Source organism: Apteryx mantelli, chromosome 21 (genome assembly GCF_036417845.1).
Source record: "Apteryx mantelli isolate bAptMan1 chromosome 21, bAptMan1.hap1, whole genome shotgun sequence".
Classification (NCBI taxonomy): Eukaryota; Metazoa; Chordata; class Aves; order Apterygiformes; family Apterygidae; genus Apteryx; species Apteryx mantelli.
The window spans coordinates 963,688-983,620 of record NC_089998.1 but is presented as its reverse complement, the minus strand read 5'-3'; the positions used below and the strand labels follow the sequence as shown (position 1 = coordinate 983,620).

The window sequence follows — 19,933 nt, the reverse complement described above, 5'->3', positions numbered from 1 at the left end:
CTTATTTTTGTAGCTTATTCTGAATGGGTATAGTTAGATAGTTTTCAAAAGTAAAATAATCCTTTCTTCCTGTCCTTGTTTTCCAGGTAGAGCTCTTCAACACGGTATCATGTTTCAGTCCTCTGTAGCCTTAGATTACAGAGACATTACCTTTAGAAGTTCTTTATATGAAGAGTTCATTTTGTCTACATCAAAAGTAAAAGTATATTTATAAATGTAGATTCCCGTTCTGAACACTGTAGCCAGGATTCTAGTCATGAATAAAGTTTACTGCAATGCATGCACTTGACAGTACACAGGGAATAAAAGCGATACAGAGGAAAAGTAGATTACTAAAATTTAACTCCAACAACATTTAGGAATCCTTTTGCTTCCAATATTGACACTTTTTTTTAAACTTTAAAATAATAATTTCTGGCAACTTTCCTTTATATTCCTAGTTTAGCTTACTAATGCTATCTAATTTGACAAATTTTTGGCCTTTCTTCTTCAAGAGCACACAAAACATACTCAAGGAACTTTGCTGTGTTTTCAGAATTACTGATTTAGAGACAACACTTCTCAAGCAATAAGGAAACAAGGTAGCCTTTTGTTCTTATAATAAAATAAACTGAACTTATAGGCAGTGAATAGTTAAATATCACAGTTTAATAAAGCTTCCCAGTAGACACACACAAATAATATTAAAACACATACTGGGAACCTTTTCAGAGGTACTGTTTAACAAAAATGTTTTCATTTGGCCAGACCTCAGATAAACAGGGAACTGTTGCTAGCAAGATGCAAGACAGCAGACTCACTGCAAGATATATCTCAATCATAAAGCAGTATCGCACTCATGAATATCTCCAGTACTAAATGATACAAAGAGCATGTAGATACTGACGCTACTGCGAGAGCATTTTGTGCCCTACTATGACCCACATTGTTGTATTTCTGCTTCCACACCCCTCCCTAGCTCCCTGATCCCAACGCTCGCACAGCCTGTGCGTCCCAGTAGTGAAGACAGGGAGAAGTTGAAGCAAGCCTGAGCTCTCCCTCCACCGTCCTCAGCAAGTGCCACTCCTCCCTCTCCCTAGCAAAGGGCCAAACTGAGCTGCCACACGTGCAGGCTGCTGGTCCTGCACAGGGCTGCACTGATGTGGGAGATGTGCAGCTTGCATTTCATTCATTTGTCCTGCTGTTTGTTAGTATAACTGTGATCTTTCGATATACTGGTCTATTTCTCACACTCCTAACTTAAAAAGTTCAGAAAAATTTGTGCTACAGAATGCACAATGCAGACCATTCTGTCAAGTTGCTTAACCTTCTGAGACATCTGTTGATCAAAAGGAAAATCTGTATGTAAAACTGAGCTGTTAGAGCAGACAAGGTTATTTATTGTGTTTGGGTGAAACAGTTAGACTAATAAATAGAAGATGAAAGGATGTAACAAGAAAGATTTGGAACACAACTGAAAAAGAAATAGCTAAATTGGTTGCAGTTCACCACTTCAGTTATTTCTGTGCCCATCTGTATGTATAGCCAATAATCTCAATTTTTTACACATATAATCCAAAAAGTTTCCATGAACAGATTTGCTCTGCTCTGAATTTGAAAGAACAACTGACAGAGTTCAGTTCCCAACCTTATATCTACTTGACAACCATCCAAAACCTAAAACCAAGTAGCAACATGTTCAGGAAATCCAAGCTTGGTTCTTCCATTTCTCATCTAGACAATCACTAAACTGTCACTAACACTCAACCCAAGTCTTACGGTTGTATCTCCTCAAAAACACTTATAACGTCATTGTTGATATTCTTACAATGAGAATGCTAGCTTAGATCACTACTCCTGTCGTGTAGGTGAAAAAAACGAGAACACAATCCAACAAAATATTGCAGTGTGATTATACCAGAAGCACTCACCTTACAAATACCCAGACAATCAGAGCAATAAACTGAAGAAGGTCAACTGACCAAGAGATAAGATTATGAAGTGCAAAATCAGTAATTTAAATGAAGTGACAGCATTAGGGCCAAAGATAACGCAACTATTGGTCTCAAACCTTTGATAAAAGGTAGTTTCTGATTCCAATACAAGAAGTCAGGAGGTCCTTTCCTATACACCCGCTTTATAACATTCCCAACTCCCAAGATTTTAGCCGCACACCCCACATCTTCCTACAGCCGTTACTGTTAGACACTCGCTCGATCTGTTCTGTTTACCCCCAGCACAGCGTGCTGCCCGCCAGGCTGCACCTCGCTCCCCAGAGACGCCGCCTCGCTTCGCTCACCCCGCGCGGCAGCGGCACGAGGCTCTCGCAGAGGCAGGCAGCACCCGCACCGGAAAGCCCGCCACGGCCGAACACCCCGACACCGCCGCTGTCTCACGCTATTTTGCTTCGTCCTACGACTTTATCACAGGCTTCTACTTGAAGACAGGGCGGCGGCAGGGAGCGCCGCTGCCCCGGCCGGACACCCGGAGAGCCGGGGGGCCGCAGCGGGCCCGCAGCCCCGCCGGGCCGGGCCGGGCCGGGCCGGCCGCCGCCCCGCTCTGCGCGGCGGGACAAGGACCCCGGACCCCTCCGCACTTACAGGCCTCGCCGGCGCTAGCGCTCCGTGGGGCCGCGCCGGGCCAGGCCGGGCCAGGCCGGGCCGCGCCGGGCGCCTCCTCCTCCTCCTCCTCCTCCTCCTCCTCCCCCCGCCGGCGGCCGCGCAGCCACTTCCGGGCCAGGGGCCGCCGCGGGACCCGGCAGCGCTGGGCACACGGCGACCCGGAAGCGACTCCCCGGAAGCGCCTGGGGCGGGCGCGGCGCGCATGCGCAGACGGACCTTTCCCCCCCCCCCGGCGGCTCCGCCTCGCTCCGCTCCCGGGCCGGGCCGGATCCCTCCGCTCCCGGGGCGTGCGGTTACCGGAACGCGTTGCGTGTGCGCTGTGTCTACCGAGCGTTAATCCGCGCGTCCTTGCAATGACGCGCTTATAAATTCTACCTTTAAACACGTATAATTAGTAACAGAAAATGTATTTTTAAATGAGTAAAACCATTCAAGTAAAGAGATTGTTTTATGAAACGCTTTTGATTTATTTAATTTTTAATTATTTAATTTGATTTATTTAATGAAGAAGCCTGTAGTATTTACAATTTCTAACTGTATCTTTCACTGAAAAGGAGATAGGATGCTTTTGTGATTGAGATTATTCCACTTTTATTTCCAAATTCGCTACAGTTTCCTTGCTTGGCCTGTTGCAACACCACAGGATTTTTATCTATTTTATAGTTTTAAACCAAACCTTCCATATAGCACTGAAAATAGAAGCATAAACAGGATGCATTTAAACAAAGATAACAACTCTTGCAAAAAATGTAATTAACCACACTGGCAGTTAGCACTTAAAAACATGAGAAATGCCCTACTGGGTTAGACCAATGGTCCATCTAATCATATTCCGTCTCCAGCAATGACTACAGCAGATGCTATTTTGAGTGAGTACATGAGCCTGGCCACTCTCTGTGGTCCATTCACATCCAACTTCCACACCGTCCAGAATTAGAGATCTTAATGGGTACTTTCTGTAATCATTTTCCTTTCCGTATCTGTTCATGGCCTGTTGGCCATGAATTTGTGTAAACCCTTTTTGAACTTGCTGATACTGTCTGCCTCCTGTGGAAATAATGAGACAATATTGGTTAATTCATCAGCAAAACATGACCCAGCAGTCTCTGAACAGCTGTACGCATCAAAAAAAAGCAAGCTTTAAAAAGGAACTACAGGAGGACAATGGGTGGAATTATACAGAGACTGCCGCCAAAGGAGCCAGCGTGAAGATAGTTGTTTGACGCTGTGAAGAACAGATAATAAAAGCTGGCATCGCCAGCCAATTGAAGGCAAGGAGCTGAAACTGTCGACAGGCAACGGGTAACGTGAGTAAGGCCATAACCAGGAGGCGAAGCTGAGCATAGAGAGTCATTCCCTAGCAGTCATCTCATGCTATAATTACTTGACTGAGCCTGCTAAACCAGTAGCAGTAAAAATAACCCAGAAAAGACTAGCTTTCTGGTGATTTAGTGAGGTGAATTGGATCATCATGGGGTGAAATGGGTACCACAGCTGGCACAAGGGAAAGAGCAAGAGAACACTGTCCCATTCATTTCAGTGACAACTAGCCATTAGAATTGCTCATCTATTTTGTGAAATATTCAAAATAATAATAAAAAAAGATCTTTGGAGCAGCATTCTTAATGAATCTGGATGACACTAAGAACACATTTGCTGAGACCAGAGAATGTTGCAGTAATCAAGATGAAAGATAATGAGAAATTAAATAAACATGTTAATTGCTTGGAGGAACAGTAGAAGCATAGTTATGTTAAGCAGAAGTAATCCACAATAGCTAAGCATAATCTGCATGGGACATGGTAAAGAGTTTCAGATGGAAAAGATGACACCCAAGTTATGGTCCCGAGTGAAGGTATGATGACAGTGATGTCAACCGTGATTGAAAGAAGAGGCAAGCAGAGGCCAAGGAGAAAGATTAAGAGCTCTGTTTTAGACGCACTGAGTTTGAGTTGTCAGCCATACATCCATGAAATGTCAGAGAGACAAGAATGAGATTTTAGTTTGGACATGACTTCTTTCAACTGAAACTGTCCATCACAGTTAAAGTGCACACAAAGTATTAAATATCATTTTAATTGCTACTATAGCTCTTTAACACCATACTTCCAAAGATTTTCTCTTACTTGAGAGGTCTCTGTAGCAAGTGTTTCTTTACGCTTTACTCAAAATGTGAAAACTGATCAGAATCCAAGTAACTTTCCACAAGCATATGCACAGGACAGGTATTCTTAGAAAGAACAACATTTTTTTTGGATGGCGATGATCTAAATGTAACCCCTTTTTATAAAGTCCTAAATATACTTTAAAAACATATGGTAAATATCTTAACCTTTCCCTGACCCCCTCACATTTTAAACAGTTTGTGCCTATATGCCGAAAGACAAGATTTAAAACAAAAGCCTGGCTTCAGAAGGGTCATCCTTTAAAGCGCGGCTTTCTAAGCCTTAAAATCCTCTTTAAAGAGCCTCTCGCCCCGTGACGCGGCTCTTCAGGGAGGAACGCGCGGAGGGCACGGCCAGGGACGGACCACCCGCTGCCAGCGCGGCCCCCGCGCCCCGGACCCGGGACCGCGCCCCAGCGCGGCCGCTCGGCGAGACCCCCGCCGGCACCCGGTCGGCGGCCGCCCCCGGGCTGAGCGGGACGGATCTCCCGGGCCGGGCGGCCGCCCCCGGGCTGAGCGGGACGGGGCTCCCGGGCCGGGCGGCCACCCCCGGGCTGAGCGGGACGGGGCTCCCGGGCCGCCCGCCCGCCCCAGGCCCGGCAGCGCGAAGGCGGCGCCGGCAAGCAGCGAGGCCGCAGCCTCGGCAGCCGGGCGTTACCATGGCAACGGAAGGGGCGGCGCGGGAGCGGCGCTCGCCCCGGCCACGTGACCGTTCGAACAGCCCAATCGGAAGTTTCCGAGGCGGGGGGCGGGGCGCCGGCGGGCAGGCGGGCGGGGCGCCGCCCCGCCGGCTCTGACTGGCCAGCGCCGCCCCCGCGCCCCGCCCCCGCGCGCGGCCATTGGCCGGCGCCGCCGCCGCTCTCGGCCGAGGCCTCCCCGCCGATCGCCCCCGGCGCCGGGCCGCGGCGGGAGGGCGACCCGCGGAGCCGGGCCTATGAGGCGAGCGAGGCGCGGCGGGGCCGACGGCGCGGCGGGGCGGCGCGGCGCGGCGGGCGGGCGGGGCGGCGGCGGGCGGCGGCGAGGCGGGGCGGGGTGGGGGCGGGCGGGGGCGGGGCGGCGCGGGCGCCCGCGTCCTTCTCGCGCGCTGCCGCTCGCCTCCTTCACAGGGTGACACGTCTGCAGGGTGAGTGAGTGGCATTGGCAGACTGTCAATCCCTCACCAAAGCGGCCATCAAACAACATAAAACACACACAGTCACTGGGCTGCTGGGCTCATAAATTCCAGCTGGCTGATATTTTTGCACATTGCTTTGCAGAGAGTGTGTAATTAATTTTTTTACAGTTCTTTCCCCTTTATTTCCGCTCTTTTCTTTGCACAAGTTCAAACTTTTGATTGCTGCTATTTTACCCCCGTTGCACAGACTTGGGATCATTTGTTATTTTTTGGGGGGGGAGGGCAATTAATTTTTTTTTTCCCTCTGTGATTGTGTTTTCTTGGCTTTTTTTATGTTGCAATTTGGGGGTGGGGGTGTTCGCTTGGTTTGTTGTGGTTTTTGCTGTTTGCCACCCTCCTAACTTCTTAAGGATTTGAAAGCAAGTTTTTTGATTTTCTATTTTTTTTAATTTTGTCTTTTTGCAAAGAAGATTTTTGGACAAGTGGGGAAAGACATAAAAAGCAACAATAAAAATAAAAAAAGGAAAAAAAAAAAGCTTTGGAGGAAGATTGTACCAGGGAAAGAAAACTGCAAAGAAACCCTATCAACTCATTTATCCAAGCCACAAATATTATGATGATGAAAGAAGATTGTAACTAAAGAAGAGAGTGATTTACTGCACTGGAAAGGAGAAGAGAGTGGAATAAACAACTGAGATCCGGTCACACAAATACTGATTTTTTTGTTGTTGTTTTGGTTTTCTTTTTTTTCTTGTGTGTGTGTGTGCAAGAACAAAATACCCAGTCAGGAACTGAATTGACTACAAGAGCCAGAGATTTATTCGCATTTTCTTTTCGAAGCATAAACCTCCTTCCTCCGACGGCGAAGCTCCTGCTCTCCCCCGCTTTGCCGTTTCTCCGGCTGCTGTCTGAAAGTGCATTGATCGGGCTGCGGTAGGAGGTATGGATGATCAGTCCAGGATGTTGCAGACTCTGGCCGGCGTGAACCTGGCTGGCCACTCGGTGCAGGGGGGCATGGCTCTGCCTCCTCCCCACGGACACGAAGGGGCAGACGGCGACGGCAGAAAGCAGGACATCGGGGACATCCTCCATCAGATCATGACCATCACTGACCAAAGCCTGGATGAGGCACAAGCAAAGTTGGTTTCGTCTAATTAAACCTTGTCTTTTTTGTGTGTGTGGTTTTTGTTTCTCTCCTTCCTGCTCCTCTGCAGAGACCTGGAGTCTCACGATTAGAGCAACTTCTTAATGCTGTAGGAGAAATTGCAAGCAGCAAAGGCAGAATCAAAGTTGCTATTTAATGATTTTTTTTTGTAAAATAAATATATAAATAGGCGATGCTTATACCATTTTTCTGTTCCATTTTATTGCACTAGTGCGTGGAAGGCTGTTGCTGATATATTCCCATTCTCATTTCCATGTCTTTAGACACTATCTGGTTGACACTCATTTAAAAATCACCATCCAGCAGTATTTGTCTGTTCTTCGGGAGGCTTTGATTTCTTGTTAGGAAGTGTAACTTTCTTTCTTTCCTTCTCCCTGCCCCCGAAGTGGTGGTAGATGAATTACAAAGCTGACAAGATATTGCTGCAGGGGGAAAACCCTCAATGTTTTAAATCACAGTAAATACAAAACAAAGAATGTTAACTCTGGAAGTTCCCCCTCTCCTTAATAAATCAGTTATAATATCGCGGAATGGAAAGTACTCGAGGCAGGCGGTGATTTATATACCCCGGGCATCGCCCGGCATTTGCACAGAGCTAATGCGATGTGAAATGAGCGGGTGGAAGAGACCTCGAGAGGCGGCCGCGGCCCCGGCCGGCGCGGCGGGCTGTCACGGCCCGCCCGGGTGACGGATGGCAGCGGGCGCCGCGGAGCCCCGCCGCGGCCCCCGCGCCCCGGCCGCAGCCGCCGCCGGCCGCCTGCAGCGCGCTCGGACGGCGCCGCCCGGCAGCCCCCGGGCAAATCCGTGGCCCCCGGCCCAGGGCTGGGCCGAGGGGTCCGCGCCGCTCGCCCTCAGCCGTTAGCCGTTAGCCGCCGCGCGGGGCACCGGCTCCTTCCCGCGCGCGACGGCGCCATGTTACGAGACGCCCGCCGCTAACGCCTGTGTTTTTCGCTCTCTTTCAGGAAGCACGCACTGAACTGCCACAGGATGAAGCCCGCCCTGTTCAGTGTCCTCTGCGAAATCAAGGAGAAAACAGGTAAGAGCCGGCGCCGCGCCGCCGCCTCAGCCTCAGCGCGGCCGCCTCAGCGCCGCAGCCATCTTTGATCCCTCCTTCCGCGCCGGGCCCGCGCTCGCCGCCGCAGGGCAGCGCACCCGCGCCGCCCCCCGCCCCGCGCCGCGCCGGTGGCCGCGGGCCTGCGCGGGGGCGCCCCGGCGGCCGGGCCGGAGGAGGCGGCGGCGGCGCAGGGCCGCCCCCGCGCCGCGGCTTCCGCGCACACCGCGGCCGAGCGGCGCGGCGCGGCGCGGAGCGGCGGGCAGCTCCTTACCTGCGAGACGCGCCGCGGCGGCGGGGCCTCCCCGCGCTGCCCTCCGCGCACGCACCGCGCCGCGCCGCGGGCACCCGGGAAGCTCGAGGCGTGCGGAGGGCTCAGCCTCGCGGGTCGGGCGGAGGCGAAACGAAAACGCCGCCGGGGCAGAGCGCGGGGCTCCGCGAGGCGCGCTGCCCGAAGAGCGGCCAGACTGCGCGAAACTGGCGGCGCCTCTGACCCCAAATTCGGAGGTTCAGGGGGCGGCAGCGCTTGAGGTCTTCCCGGGCGATCGTGTTTGCTCTACCAAAATTTTTCACCTCAAAAGTGCTAAAATACATATTTTTTATGGTGCATTAATGAGACGCTAATAAATTCCGTGCTTTCCTTAGAGGCAATTTAGCGGATTTTTGCTGGTTTTTGACACCACAGAATTTAGAAATCTTGTCTCTTTTAAAGAGAATTTTGAAAAGTGTTCTATGTTGTATTATGAGAATAAGAACGTTTGTTACAATCTAGCTTTAAAAATAAATACATGCATAGGCTTGCTTTTTAGTTATATCTGAAATTAAATCACAGTCCTCTTAATTGCAAACCGAAAAAAATACGGTTATAGAAGAAAACAAACATGAAATTACTGCAAATCTTAACTGAGAAGCCTAAAAGTGCACAGTTCTCAGTAAATTACATTGCTTTATGTCCAAGGGTTTTTTTTGCTACTGGGGATCCGCTTTAGTTTCTGCTGACAGCTAAGCACTAGGGTATTGACTGTGTTGTGAATATTAAGATTGATTCTGCTTTATATTGCATTTTATTACTAGGGATAAGGGGAATGATCCCCCCTTCTGCCCTCCTTCCACATCTACGTACATTTTGCCTGGATCCGTTTGCAATCCCTTTCTGTCTGTTTGGCCTGTATCTGTTTTCTGTCTTTCTCTAAACTTTTTGCCCGTCCTGCTCCAGAGCTAACCAAGCAACCTGCCCTTGATGTTCAGACATTTTGCAGCAGGCAGATTTCAATTAAGAAGGCAGGCGTAGGTCCTGCGATCACTTTATTTGCACAGGGCTTAGCCTCGCTGTTTTGAAAGGAAAGTATAGTCAACCACATGTCAGAGGTGAGTTGAGAAGAAAAAAACAAGTCTTTTCAGAAACAAGGATTACTGGCAGAGGGTGTTTGGTGAGGCCGCTGCTATTTCAGAAGCAAGAGGGAAGCTGACAAGAGATTTTGTGATCTGAAATGTTTTGGGGTGTTTCGGTGATAACTTGTAAGTTGAGATCCTGCCTTTGTGCTCCAAGTAGCGAAGCCAAGTTTGCAAGTTATCTCTTTTGTAAAATAGCTCGGAACCAACAAAGAGTGCAGGCGTCCGTCTGCCCAAAGGCGAGATCCTGCCAGCCCCAGCAGCACGGGAGGGATGGGATTAATGCACCGAGTGATTGATGGACGACGAATCCACACCCCCACCCAAAACTGTTCCCACAGGGGGACAGTCGCGCGGGGTCTCCCGGTCGAGGTGAAATGTCCGTGTAGACTTTAGTCAATGTGCTAAAGCAAAGGAAAAGTGAAAATAAATTCCAGCGTATTTTCTCTGGTCTGTTCTCATAGGAAACAGCTCAAACAATTCTGAACTGGAAGGGTAAACAGTCTGAGATGCAATTAAAGCAGAGGTCTTCCTCCGCCCCCCCTTTAGTCGTCATTGTCTTTTGGTCCAAATACTTCAGGGTGGCTGCAACTGGGTCATGCTCGGATATTTAATTCTTTTTAATCAGAACCGAAGTTTACCTTGGTGTTGGCAGTGGGAATCGCTATGATGGCTTTATCTCTGCCTTCTATGAGAAGGAAGAGAGGTGAGAAGGGAGACTGTAGCCTGTACGTAAAGTGTAATTGCAGTCATGTCTGTTCTGAAATAAGTAATGCAATATTTAAGTCATTTTTATATTGAATTATGTATTTTTTTATATTTTAGTAGTTTTCAGTACAGTCAGTGAGGACTTTGTGAGACTGATAGTAAGAGAAAACATAATGGAATCCCCAGTTTAGGTAAAGCAGCCCTGCCACTTTCCCTCAAGGGTTAATGGACTCATGGCATTTTGTAGAAGCTTTTCTTTCTGTCTTACTTAGGGTTAGGAACTGAAGTTTTTTTTTCTCTGAGGTATTTACCATGTACAAAGCAAATCACTGAGTTTACTGAATTTAGCTTGACATTTATTTCAGTTTTCAGAAGTGCTGCATAATACATGTAGGAGCTTTACAAATATTAATAGAGTGGTATCTGCATTCTTAGAGGCAACCACAAGGTAGCATGGTTTTCATAAAGACAACTAACTGCCACTTATTTCTTTAATTAGTTCAAAGAAAAAATGATACCCAAGTTTTACTGAAGCCCCTATTATAAAAAATACGGAGATAAGCAAGTGACAGTCTATTGACTCTATTTTGTTATATTTTATCTGTTCTCTGAGGTGTCACTTGGAAGTCTTAAAGTTACATTCTTAATGCGCAGTCACATCTGTTGCATACCTGTGTAACAATCTGTCTTCTTTCGTGCCTACCAGTAGGAATCAAAAAACGATTTGTGCCCTTGTTTTTTCCAAATATTTGTTATTTACTGACTAAAAAATCCTTCAGATTTGTAATTTGATTAACTTTGCATTAATACATTCCTATACCTGAGGTACTGGTTATTCTCAGGGAGATAGAAATGAAAATATATTAATTCTTACAGTCTTAAAATGGTTAGGGAATTGCAATTATTTCCCAGTGGAATGACATATTATTGAGTCCTGGATTGTGCCGATAGATGATTTGGTTTTTGTCTTTAAAAATCAGTTATATAGCTATATACACACATTTATAAAAATGTGTGTGTATATACATACATTTATTTATTTATTTAAAAAATCCAACAGATACAGTGATAGCTGCCAACCAAACCCTAATTTACTGTCACCACAAACCCTAAATAGCATTCATTTACTAGTAAAGCCTAATGGCATACATGATGGTTTGCCAGATTTGTGGCCTTTGTGAGGCTTATAAGCAGGACTGACTTGGGAAGATCATAAAACTTAATGAACTTCTCGACTGCAGGAGGTGTCCGCAGGGGAAGAGAAAGGCCTGCTTGGCTGGTTGGGCTGGTTGAACTATTTTTTATGTCTAAAGAGAGAGGAAGAAAATGTTCATTAAAAATGTTCTGCCCTCATGCAGAGTTTTGTTTTAAAGAATGAAAAAAATTAGATACGAAAACCAGGCGAATAGTGAAGTTAACCATGAGGTTAATTTCTTGCTGTTCCCCATGTAAGCTAAAACCTTTATTTTTATTGCTACAACTGTAACTACCCATGCAATGCCATTCCAATGATTAAAGGGCTGTATCGTGTGTGCCCTTACTTGCTGCAAAGCTCCTTATTGATGGAAATGGCCCAACACTTTTAGAAACGCCCCTTGTCAATATGCCGCAAAATCCTTAAACTGCCTGTTAGGTAACCAGCTTTAGAAGGACTTATTTTTGACATTTTCTGCTGTAAGAATTTGAAAATATTACCCTCCCCCCCCCCTTTTCACTGTGGTTATTTAAAAATTGAATCAGAGGATTGTTTCCTTACATATATAAATTTCAACTTTTCAGGGTTTGTAAACTATTATTTAGTGCCAACAACTTGCAATAATATATAATAATATGCAATACTAGCTATCCTAACTGAGTATTAAAAGATTCACGTGGAACAATGAAATGGCACTGATGGTATACATATATATGTATATGTATGTATGTAAGCTATTTTCTTAATATCAGTTGCGATGATATTGTTCTTCAATTTAGCTATTTAAAATATTTATGTGCAGTCATGGTGTTTTTATCAAGCTGCTAAGTACATATTTTGGATTTACCTTGACTATATAAGGAAGTCAGCATTGTGTAATACGTGCGTACGTCTTTTCTTCAGTTTAAATTGTTTGGCTTTTGCTACCTTTCTTACGCTTCAGTATGCAAAATTTTTCATTGAATCATTGGTTATACTTTTGAATGCTTTTTTTTTTAATTGCCAGTAAATGTATTCCAAATGATGACGTGCAGTAGAACATTAGCTCATTTACAGTCTCCTTATGGTAATGGCATTGCTTTTCTTCATAAATGTCCTACCAGTAAAAAAATAATCTGAATAAAGTATCTGATTGTCATTTTGTCATCTGTTTCAAACACAATCATAATCAAAAATCTATTTTCTCGGTGGATTCTAACAGGATCCTTCTTTGGTTAAGAAAACAGGCGGCTTTGGTGATTATTTTCACTAGAAAAATTCATGATACTTTGTCTTAGAGAACCTGTAACTACACTCTACCTTTAGACCATACCATTGTTAGTGCTGCTTGCTATATTTAAATAACAATCTTCAACTTGATTATAAGGATCTGTGTTTCCAGATCATTTTTTTCCCTCCATAAAGAATAAATTTGGACCCTACTTGTCAATACTAATTTAAGTAGGAGCAGGGAATTATTTTATTTTACAGCTATTTTTCATGTGCTTCATTTTATTTTTTAATTTGACACAAGCTTGCTTATTTGAAAATATTAAATGATATGGGTTAGTGAGTGGTGTATTTTAGGATGCTTATTGTAAGTTAAGGAATTTTTGCATTCAAAATAAATTATCATAGTAGCAGGTAATGAATGCAAGAGGGTCCTTTTTTACAGGATTTAACACATTTATCAAGCTCTATTTCTTTCTACAGCATGCAATGAAAGATAGAAAGTTGTATGATATGGATATTATGCTGTCTTTTTTCAATTTAAATATTGATTTGTGTGAAACATTAATATAATGATATTTGCAGTCTACTGTAGACAAATATAAGCAGAATTACACATATTAAATTGTTTCAAATGTAATACAATGTTTAAATACATAAGAAGGTTATATTAATAATTATATAGTAAAGCGAGATAGTCCAGTTTGTATCTATCCTGAATTTTTTTAGAATTTTTAGACCATTTTACAATTCCTTGAATATCATACATGTGATGGTTTGATGAATATTTTTATGAATAATAAGAATGGATAATAAATTTGTGTACTAATAAGTCAAAATCCGAGGAGACCCGAGTGGAGTTTTCCTTTCCTTGTATCATTGGTAGAATTAGATGTAGCTGTTTGTATTCCCTGAATTGACACCCTGAGAAGAATGCTTTGTTTGTTTTCTCAGCAGTCATGTTTAATGCTATTCGCTTATCAAGGTGATCAGCATGGTTCAGATAACACATGCCTGACACAGCCTGCCTTTTTTCACCATCATGTTGACCTTTTGTCACATTTGCTTTTCTCTGGTAGGCAATTCATGTCTTTAAGTATGAATGGAGTAAATAATTCACATCAATATTTAATATAAATTATTAAAGTTTCTGTCAGCTCTTATAGTTCATGCTTTTATAAAGTTAGAGTAGTTCATCAGCCAAACAGATGAATTGTGCTTCTCAGCTGGACATTAGAGCTCTTCCATAATGCTGTCTTTACAGTGGAAGTAAACAGGGAATTAAATATGAAAGGAAATGAAGCCTGATACTTGAATGCTATATATTTTTCAAGAATGCACATTCTTTAGAAAGGTTCAAAGTACTAGATAAATACCTATAATAATTTAATTTGTTATCCCCATATTTTATTTTTGCCTTCATGTTGCATACAGAAATGTAGAAAACCCCGCTGACCCCGACATTTTCTTCAACTCTTTGTTATTAGCCTTCCGTTAGTGTTCCAACTCCCTTCTTGGGTTTACGTTGGGAATGCTAGTGGTTTTTCCTAATTTTCTTTTTCTGTTTTTTAAAGATTTATGGACAGCACTAAGATGACAAAGTTTCAATTTTTTTAGTCCTTGTTATAAATTATAGTTTGTATTTTGCAAACAAAGTGATTGGTGATTGAAATAGACTGAAAATATTTTTTAAAGGAAAAATGGTCTGATGTCTAAGTGTAACAGCTATAACATTTATTGCTTCAGGAATTTGATAAAAATAGCATGTTTTGCGTAAATCATGTAGTAAAAATCATGCATTTATTTTCATTTTATACTATTTTAAGTATCTTACTTTAAATTCTTTTATTAAAGATCAGTTCAATGCATATTGCGCAGTCATATGAACTTGTAACAATATATGAATCACTGAATATCACGCGTCCTACAGATCAATCACTTGGAAAGGGGGGCGGTTTTGTATCGCATGTTTACAGGTCAAAACCTTTGGCTATACTTAAGTCATGCATCAACATTTAAAGCTAATCTCTTATTCTGCATTGTCCAGCAGGTGGCTGTTTAATATATTATTTGATTTTTAATTATTTATTGTAAGTGGAAAATGGAATTTAATAATATTGTCCCAGTTGCATTTTTTTAAAGAATAATAGTTTTTCAGTATATCCTTTTATATTTGATAGAGTTGATGAAAGCATCTAGAGATCTTCAAGTATACAATCTAAATTAAGATTCTAAACAGGCATTACAGATGCTGGTAACTTTGGCAATTATCATTTTGTTTGGTGAACAGTAGTAAAACAGTGTGCGGTAAAAGTGTTTAGAGAGAGAGGATAAATAAATTGAACAGTTTTGCAATGCAAAGTGGTTTGTGGTGTTTTTGAGGATTTCTTGGCTCTTGCTTAACTGCTATTGTGAAGCCTGGAGCAGATTTTCCCATTGCTAATGCCCTAGAAGTATTAATTCACTTTGATATGCTAATTAGAGGGCATTATGCAAGAAATGAGATTAAGTGGCAGCATGAAGCCATTTGCCTGTCAGTAAATTGAGAGCTTTAGCATCAGGAGGAGCTTTGTTTTTTCTGAGTTTCTCTTGGTTTTGCATATAAATAAAATTGATTGAAAGGTCTAGAGAAGCTTCTAGAACATTGGTGGTTCTTTTTCTCCTTCTATGATTATTTAAACTTCATGTTAAAGGCTTTCTCTGAATATTAATTGATCTAATGGGAGATACTGAACATGAAGAATTTCATTGTATTCTCAGTTACTGTACCTTAACAAAAGGAAAGTATTAGAATTCTTTGTGTCATCTGATTTTTGTGGTATTATTTTAGATATATCTTACAGCTTTGTATTATAACCTCTTTGAGTGCTAACTGTTACTGTGCTGAAAACTATACCTGCGCGGTGGTATTTTTGCCAGTTTTACTGTTTTTGAGATTTGTATAATGAGGGCCTGAACAGCTGAAGTCAAATGGTCGGCTTGGATTCTTGGGCGATCAGGCCTTGAACATTTATCATTCCCACTCAGCCACAGGATTTCCCATGATTTCTTATGTAAATCACACGTATATTTTCCTTCATTTAGGAAGGAAGGGGTTGTAATATTGACCATAGATTTTATTCAATTGCCAGAAACTGTGTTAAAGTAACATTAAGGGATTGACTTACAGCCATAAGAGCAAGGAAATTCAGAGTTAATAGTTAAACTCTGCCCTTAACTCAACTCATTGAACCTATTTATTAGAGCATATATGATACGTAAGATCACTGTGCTGAGACCTCTGCAGTATTAGGATGCTCTAGGATGACTCATAGGCAAGGTTTTCTGATTTAGTTCAAAATTCCCTGGGTTTTGTGGTTTTAATTCAGCCTTGGTGTTGCTGTACTACATTTTGTGGTTAGTTTTCCTTTTATAAAAAGATTGAAAAATATCAGAGAAGTAATTCTGGAAATGCAACAACAACTTATCAAGAAATAAAAGCAAAGCAAAAGAAACAAAGCCTCTCTAGTGCTCCTTGCCTGAGTGCTTGCAGAGGGTTGTATGCTTGTGTGCCCATCTCCTCCACACATCGTTGTCGCAAAGTCAATCAGGGGAGTAGTGCTGGAGTGACAGTGCTTGTTACGAGCCCCAATAGTTATTTAAAAGAAAGGAAAAAGGATAAAAAAATGCCCCAGAGCTCTGTGCGGGGGCTGTTCGTACTAGATGCTCGTGGTCTCCCTGATCCTGGCAGCTGAAGTCTATCACTGTTGGGAAATTTTTAACATGAACCACATAAGACACAAACCACAGAGACTTCTTCAAAGCCATGGGGGTTTTCTTGTCAATGCAGTGCGACCGGCATGTGTGCACGCTGTGGGTCTCTGCCCAGCCTTCGCTGCCATCAGTATCAGTGGGAGTTACGAGCTTCCTCTGTCGACACACCCTTCTCTCCATCAACAAAGAACCCTCTCTGCATTTTTCATTTAAAGCATGATGTACCTTGTTGCTTCTCGCTCCGAAGAGCTCCTGAACCAGTTGGTCCAAAGAATCTGATTAGTTGCTTTGGTTATCATAGTGAACCATTGTGATATTAAGAAGAACAAAATTGCCCCTGAAACCGCAAAATCAGCTTTTCCTCACAAAAAGCAAAGAAAGCATCACTTGTCTCCAGTTGCTTATTCTGGGTTTCAAGTTCTTGAACAAAAGAACTAAATAATGAAAATGCTTTCTGAGCAATCTTACCTTTATCGGTACTAACACACTCCCAAAAGGCATTATTTTTAGCGTAGAGGGTATATGGGGATGAAACCCTGGAATTTTGGACTTTGAATCCTCATGCTGCTGTTGCCTTGAGAAGAAAACTTTCTCCCACTAAGTAAGCGAGGAAAGATGTAGTGATTTCAGTAGGAACAGCCCCAGGCCTTCGCTGCCATCTCGCTGAAGTTAATGCACTAGCACTGGCATTTTACCTCCTTTGTCTCACTTGTCCTACCTGTAAAATGGGAATATTACCGATCAGAAACTTGTGTGAAGATTGTGTTATATTGGTGTTATGTGTTGAAACTGAATCATTTTATTGAGTATCGGTATAATTAAAATTGCTATTAGAACTATTTTCAGCGTCCACTTTGTTCGAGTTACTGTGAGCCTAACAGAGGTCTTACCTCCTGCAGATGGAATAGATTAGCCTTTCCGTAGACATTCTACTTTTCTTTGCTTCAATTGGGAATGTTTGGCATTTTTAATTCATGATTAGACCTGTAGCAAAAGGATATCGGGCTTTTCTGATTTTGTACTTATTTTGCTTAGTACAAAAAGAGGATCATTTGCTTACCACGTAGAAGAGGATCACTGTTTTCCTTTGGTGGTAACTGTTCACAGATATGATTACACAGTTGAAAGGGTATTTAAAGCATGGCTTTCATGTATTTGTTGATTAGAGAAGGAAGTGTGCTTTTAGTGAACAGTTGTAATTGCACAACACCAAAATGTTTGCTTATTTTATTTTATGTGAGATCCTGGTGCAAGATTAACTGTCACTAGTAAGAACAAGTTACAGTAGATTGTGCAATGATTCTTATTTGACTTCAAGGATATATTTATTACCATTTTTGAACAAATTATACTAACATGAAAAGTTGTGGAAATGATTGTGCACTAGATAAGGTGATACATTACAGGAGTGGTTGGGTTTATGGAGCTTTATGCTGAGGTTTTCTCAGAAATTATAGCACAGTCCTGTCACTATAAAACCCGGTGATACAGTTGGTAATAACATGCAGTGGAGGTATTTTTAGGTTTTCACTTGTTATTCAAATAGAGTGGGAACTATCAGTTTTTCTACCTCATATTTCTTTCCTTTGTTGCATTGGGTTAAGAAAAAAAAAAAAGAAGAAAGGCAAAGCAGAAATCTTCAGCTGCAGAGTGCTGCAGTCCTTCCCGAGCCGGGTGCCTGCGCCCTGCAGGATGGGGCCCTGCAGGTGAAACCTGTCTCCGGTGCCAGCGGCAGCTCTGCCCAGGTCACCGGTGCCAGCGTGGGGCCACTACGGCGAGAGCCGCCCCAAGGCCAGGTAGCCGCAGAAATATTTAGTATTTAGCGCTGTGGTAGGCTCGCTTAGTGCACAGGTCTCACGTGGGACTGCTGGGGAGAATTTCGCCCTCCGTAAGCAGCTGAGGATTTTTTTGTGAATTATTTCTTACTTCTTCTCCACTTGTTAGGGCAGTGACGTGATATCGATATGAAGCTTGGGAACTTATTGACTTGTTGGTTCTTGACCTTTTGACTGTGACCAAGTATAGAAATTGAATGTCTGAAAATTAAATGATAGACTCTATATACATAAATTCTTGGATGTCAGTGTATTACATGAACTAATTTCGGTTTACCTAAATTTATGGCATTTTGTGTTCAATAAAGGAAATATTTCTTCCTTTCAATATACTGAGAGTCTAATAATATTGTAGTTGCTAGCACTAAACAAATCAATTTTCTTTTACTGACTGATTATCATAACAGCTGCTGTTTAATCACCAGGATTGTTATGTAACTTTTAAATCTCTAATATTTTGGGAAGGAGCAGGCAGCATTGTCTTGCAGTGGGATGGTGTGATGTCACTGATGTGAACTGTGCTGCATTTTGTAGGGTTTTTACATTACAGCTTTTAGTTTAGTAATATTTACTGGCCTATGAACACTTGCTGAGCAAACTGCCTGCTTGAAAAGAAACCCCAAACAATGTACAGTCCGTATCCTCTTTCCCCTGAAAAAAAAAGAGTGTTTGTTTTCTGCTCTAAAAATGTAGCGTGGTTGGGCCTAATGAAAATAATGTGCATCAGCCACTAATATCCTATAAAAGAAGCTTGTTACTAGGCATGTGGAAACAGTAAGAGTAGTTATGCCTTCCTTGTAGTTGACAACTAAAATCAGGCCTCCAAAACGGGGTGACAGGGCTAGGAATATTGTTCTCTCCAAGCGCAGCAATAAGGCTGTGGTCAGCACTAATGTAAATATTTGTACAACAACCATGTTCTACAGACTCCAATTTAATGGTAAAAATCTGCCCTAAATGCCTCAGTAAATATATGCTGAAGAACAGAAGCCTATTCACTGAAGAAACAATTGACTTTAGCTGCTTTGTTGTTAAAGTGGCCCCCAGTGATGCTCCTGCGAGGAGGAGATAGCGGAGGCGAATGGCTGCCGCGGGCCGCGCGCGGGCACTGCCAGGCGCGGGAACGGCACGCCGTGCGGCGCGGGATCCGGCACGCCGCGCGGCGCGGGAACGGGAACGGGAACGGGAACGGCACGCCGCGCGCGGCGCTCCCCGCCGCCTCCCACTCCTCGCGCGCCCACAGAGGGGAAGTTGTCAATGAAAGAAAAAGAACTGTAATCGCGCATTTACATATGCTTCTAATTGTTGATTTGGGGATTTTCTATGAATATAGCTTCACAAAACAGATGCTGTTTAAGAAAAGGGGGAACATAATTTTGTGGGCAATGAATTAAGTGTTTTTGTGGCCCTCTCATCCGTAGCTAGGAGCAGTTTGTGGACCGCGTCTGTGAACGCCGCTCATAATTGTTTTTCACACATAAGTTATGCAAATGAGCTTTTATGGCAACTGGCATAACAATTAGCATCCTCCAGCAATATTTTAGCAGGTTAATTGCAAAATTTCTAAATTGTACATCTGACTTGTTAATTAGGCATGACAGAGGTGGTAAAATAGTTATCTTCAGGCAGTGGCAGCCAGGAGCTGCTTGAAATGCAAAGAGCAACGATTGATTGGATTTGAGGGTTACAATTGTGGGAGCACTGCTGTTGTCAAGTGCCGCTGAGCAGCTCTGCTCCATCGGTTGCC

At 43.4% G+C, this 19,933-nt stretch overlaps 2 protein-coding genes across 6 annotated transcripts in view; one reads left to right on the top strand and one right to left on the bottom strand.

The window, feature by feature from the left end:
• The window catches only part of MAPKAP1 (MAPK associated protein 1), a 115,037-nt gene extending 112,357 nt beyond the window's left edge, over positions 1-2,680 (bottom strand). For all 3 annotated transcript variants that reach the window (XR_010886135.1, XM_067308996.1, XM_067308999.1), the window contains exon 1: positions 2,580-2,680. The gene's annotated coding sequence lies outside the window, so the exon portion shown is untranslated. The remainder of the gene's footprint in view (positions 1-2,579) is intronic.
• A 2,951-nt stretch (positions 2,681-5,631) lies between these two features.
• PBX3 (PBX homeobox 3) overlaps positions 5,632-19,933 on the top strand; it is a 114,842-nt gene continuing 100,540 nt past the window's right edge. For 2 of the 3 annotated variants that reach the window (XM_067309385.1, XM_067309387.1), the window contains exons 1-2: positions 5,846-7,017; positions 8,006-8,079. In XM_067309385.1, coding sequence (XP_067165486.1) covers positions 6,821-7,017; positions 8,006-8,079 — 271 coding nt within the window. In that variant the 5' untranslated portion in view covers positions 5,846-6,820. Of the gene's footprint in view, positions 5,704-5,845; positions 7,018-8,005; positions 8,080-19,933 lie in introns of those variants that run through there. The other variant, XM_067309386.1, reaches the window with a different exon arrangement.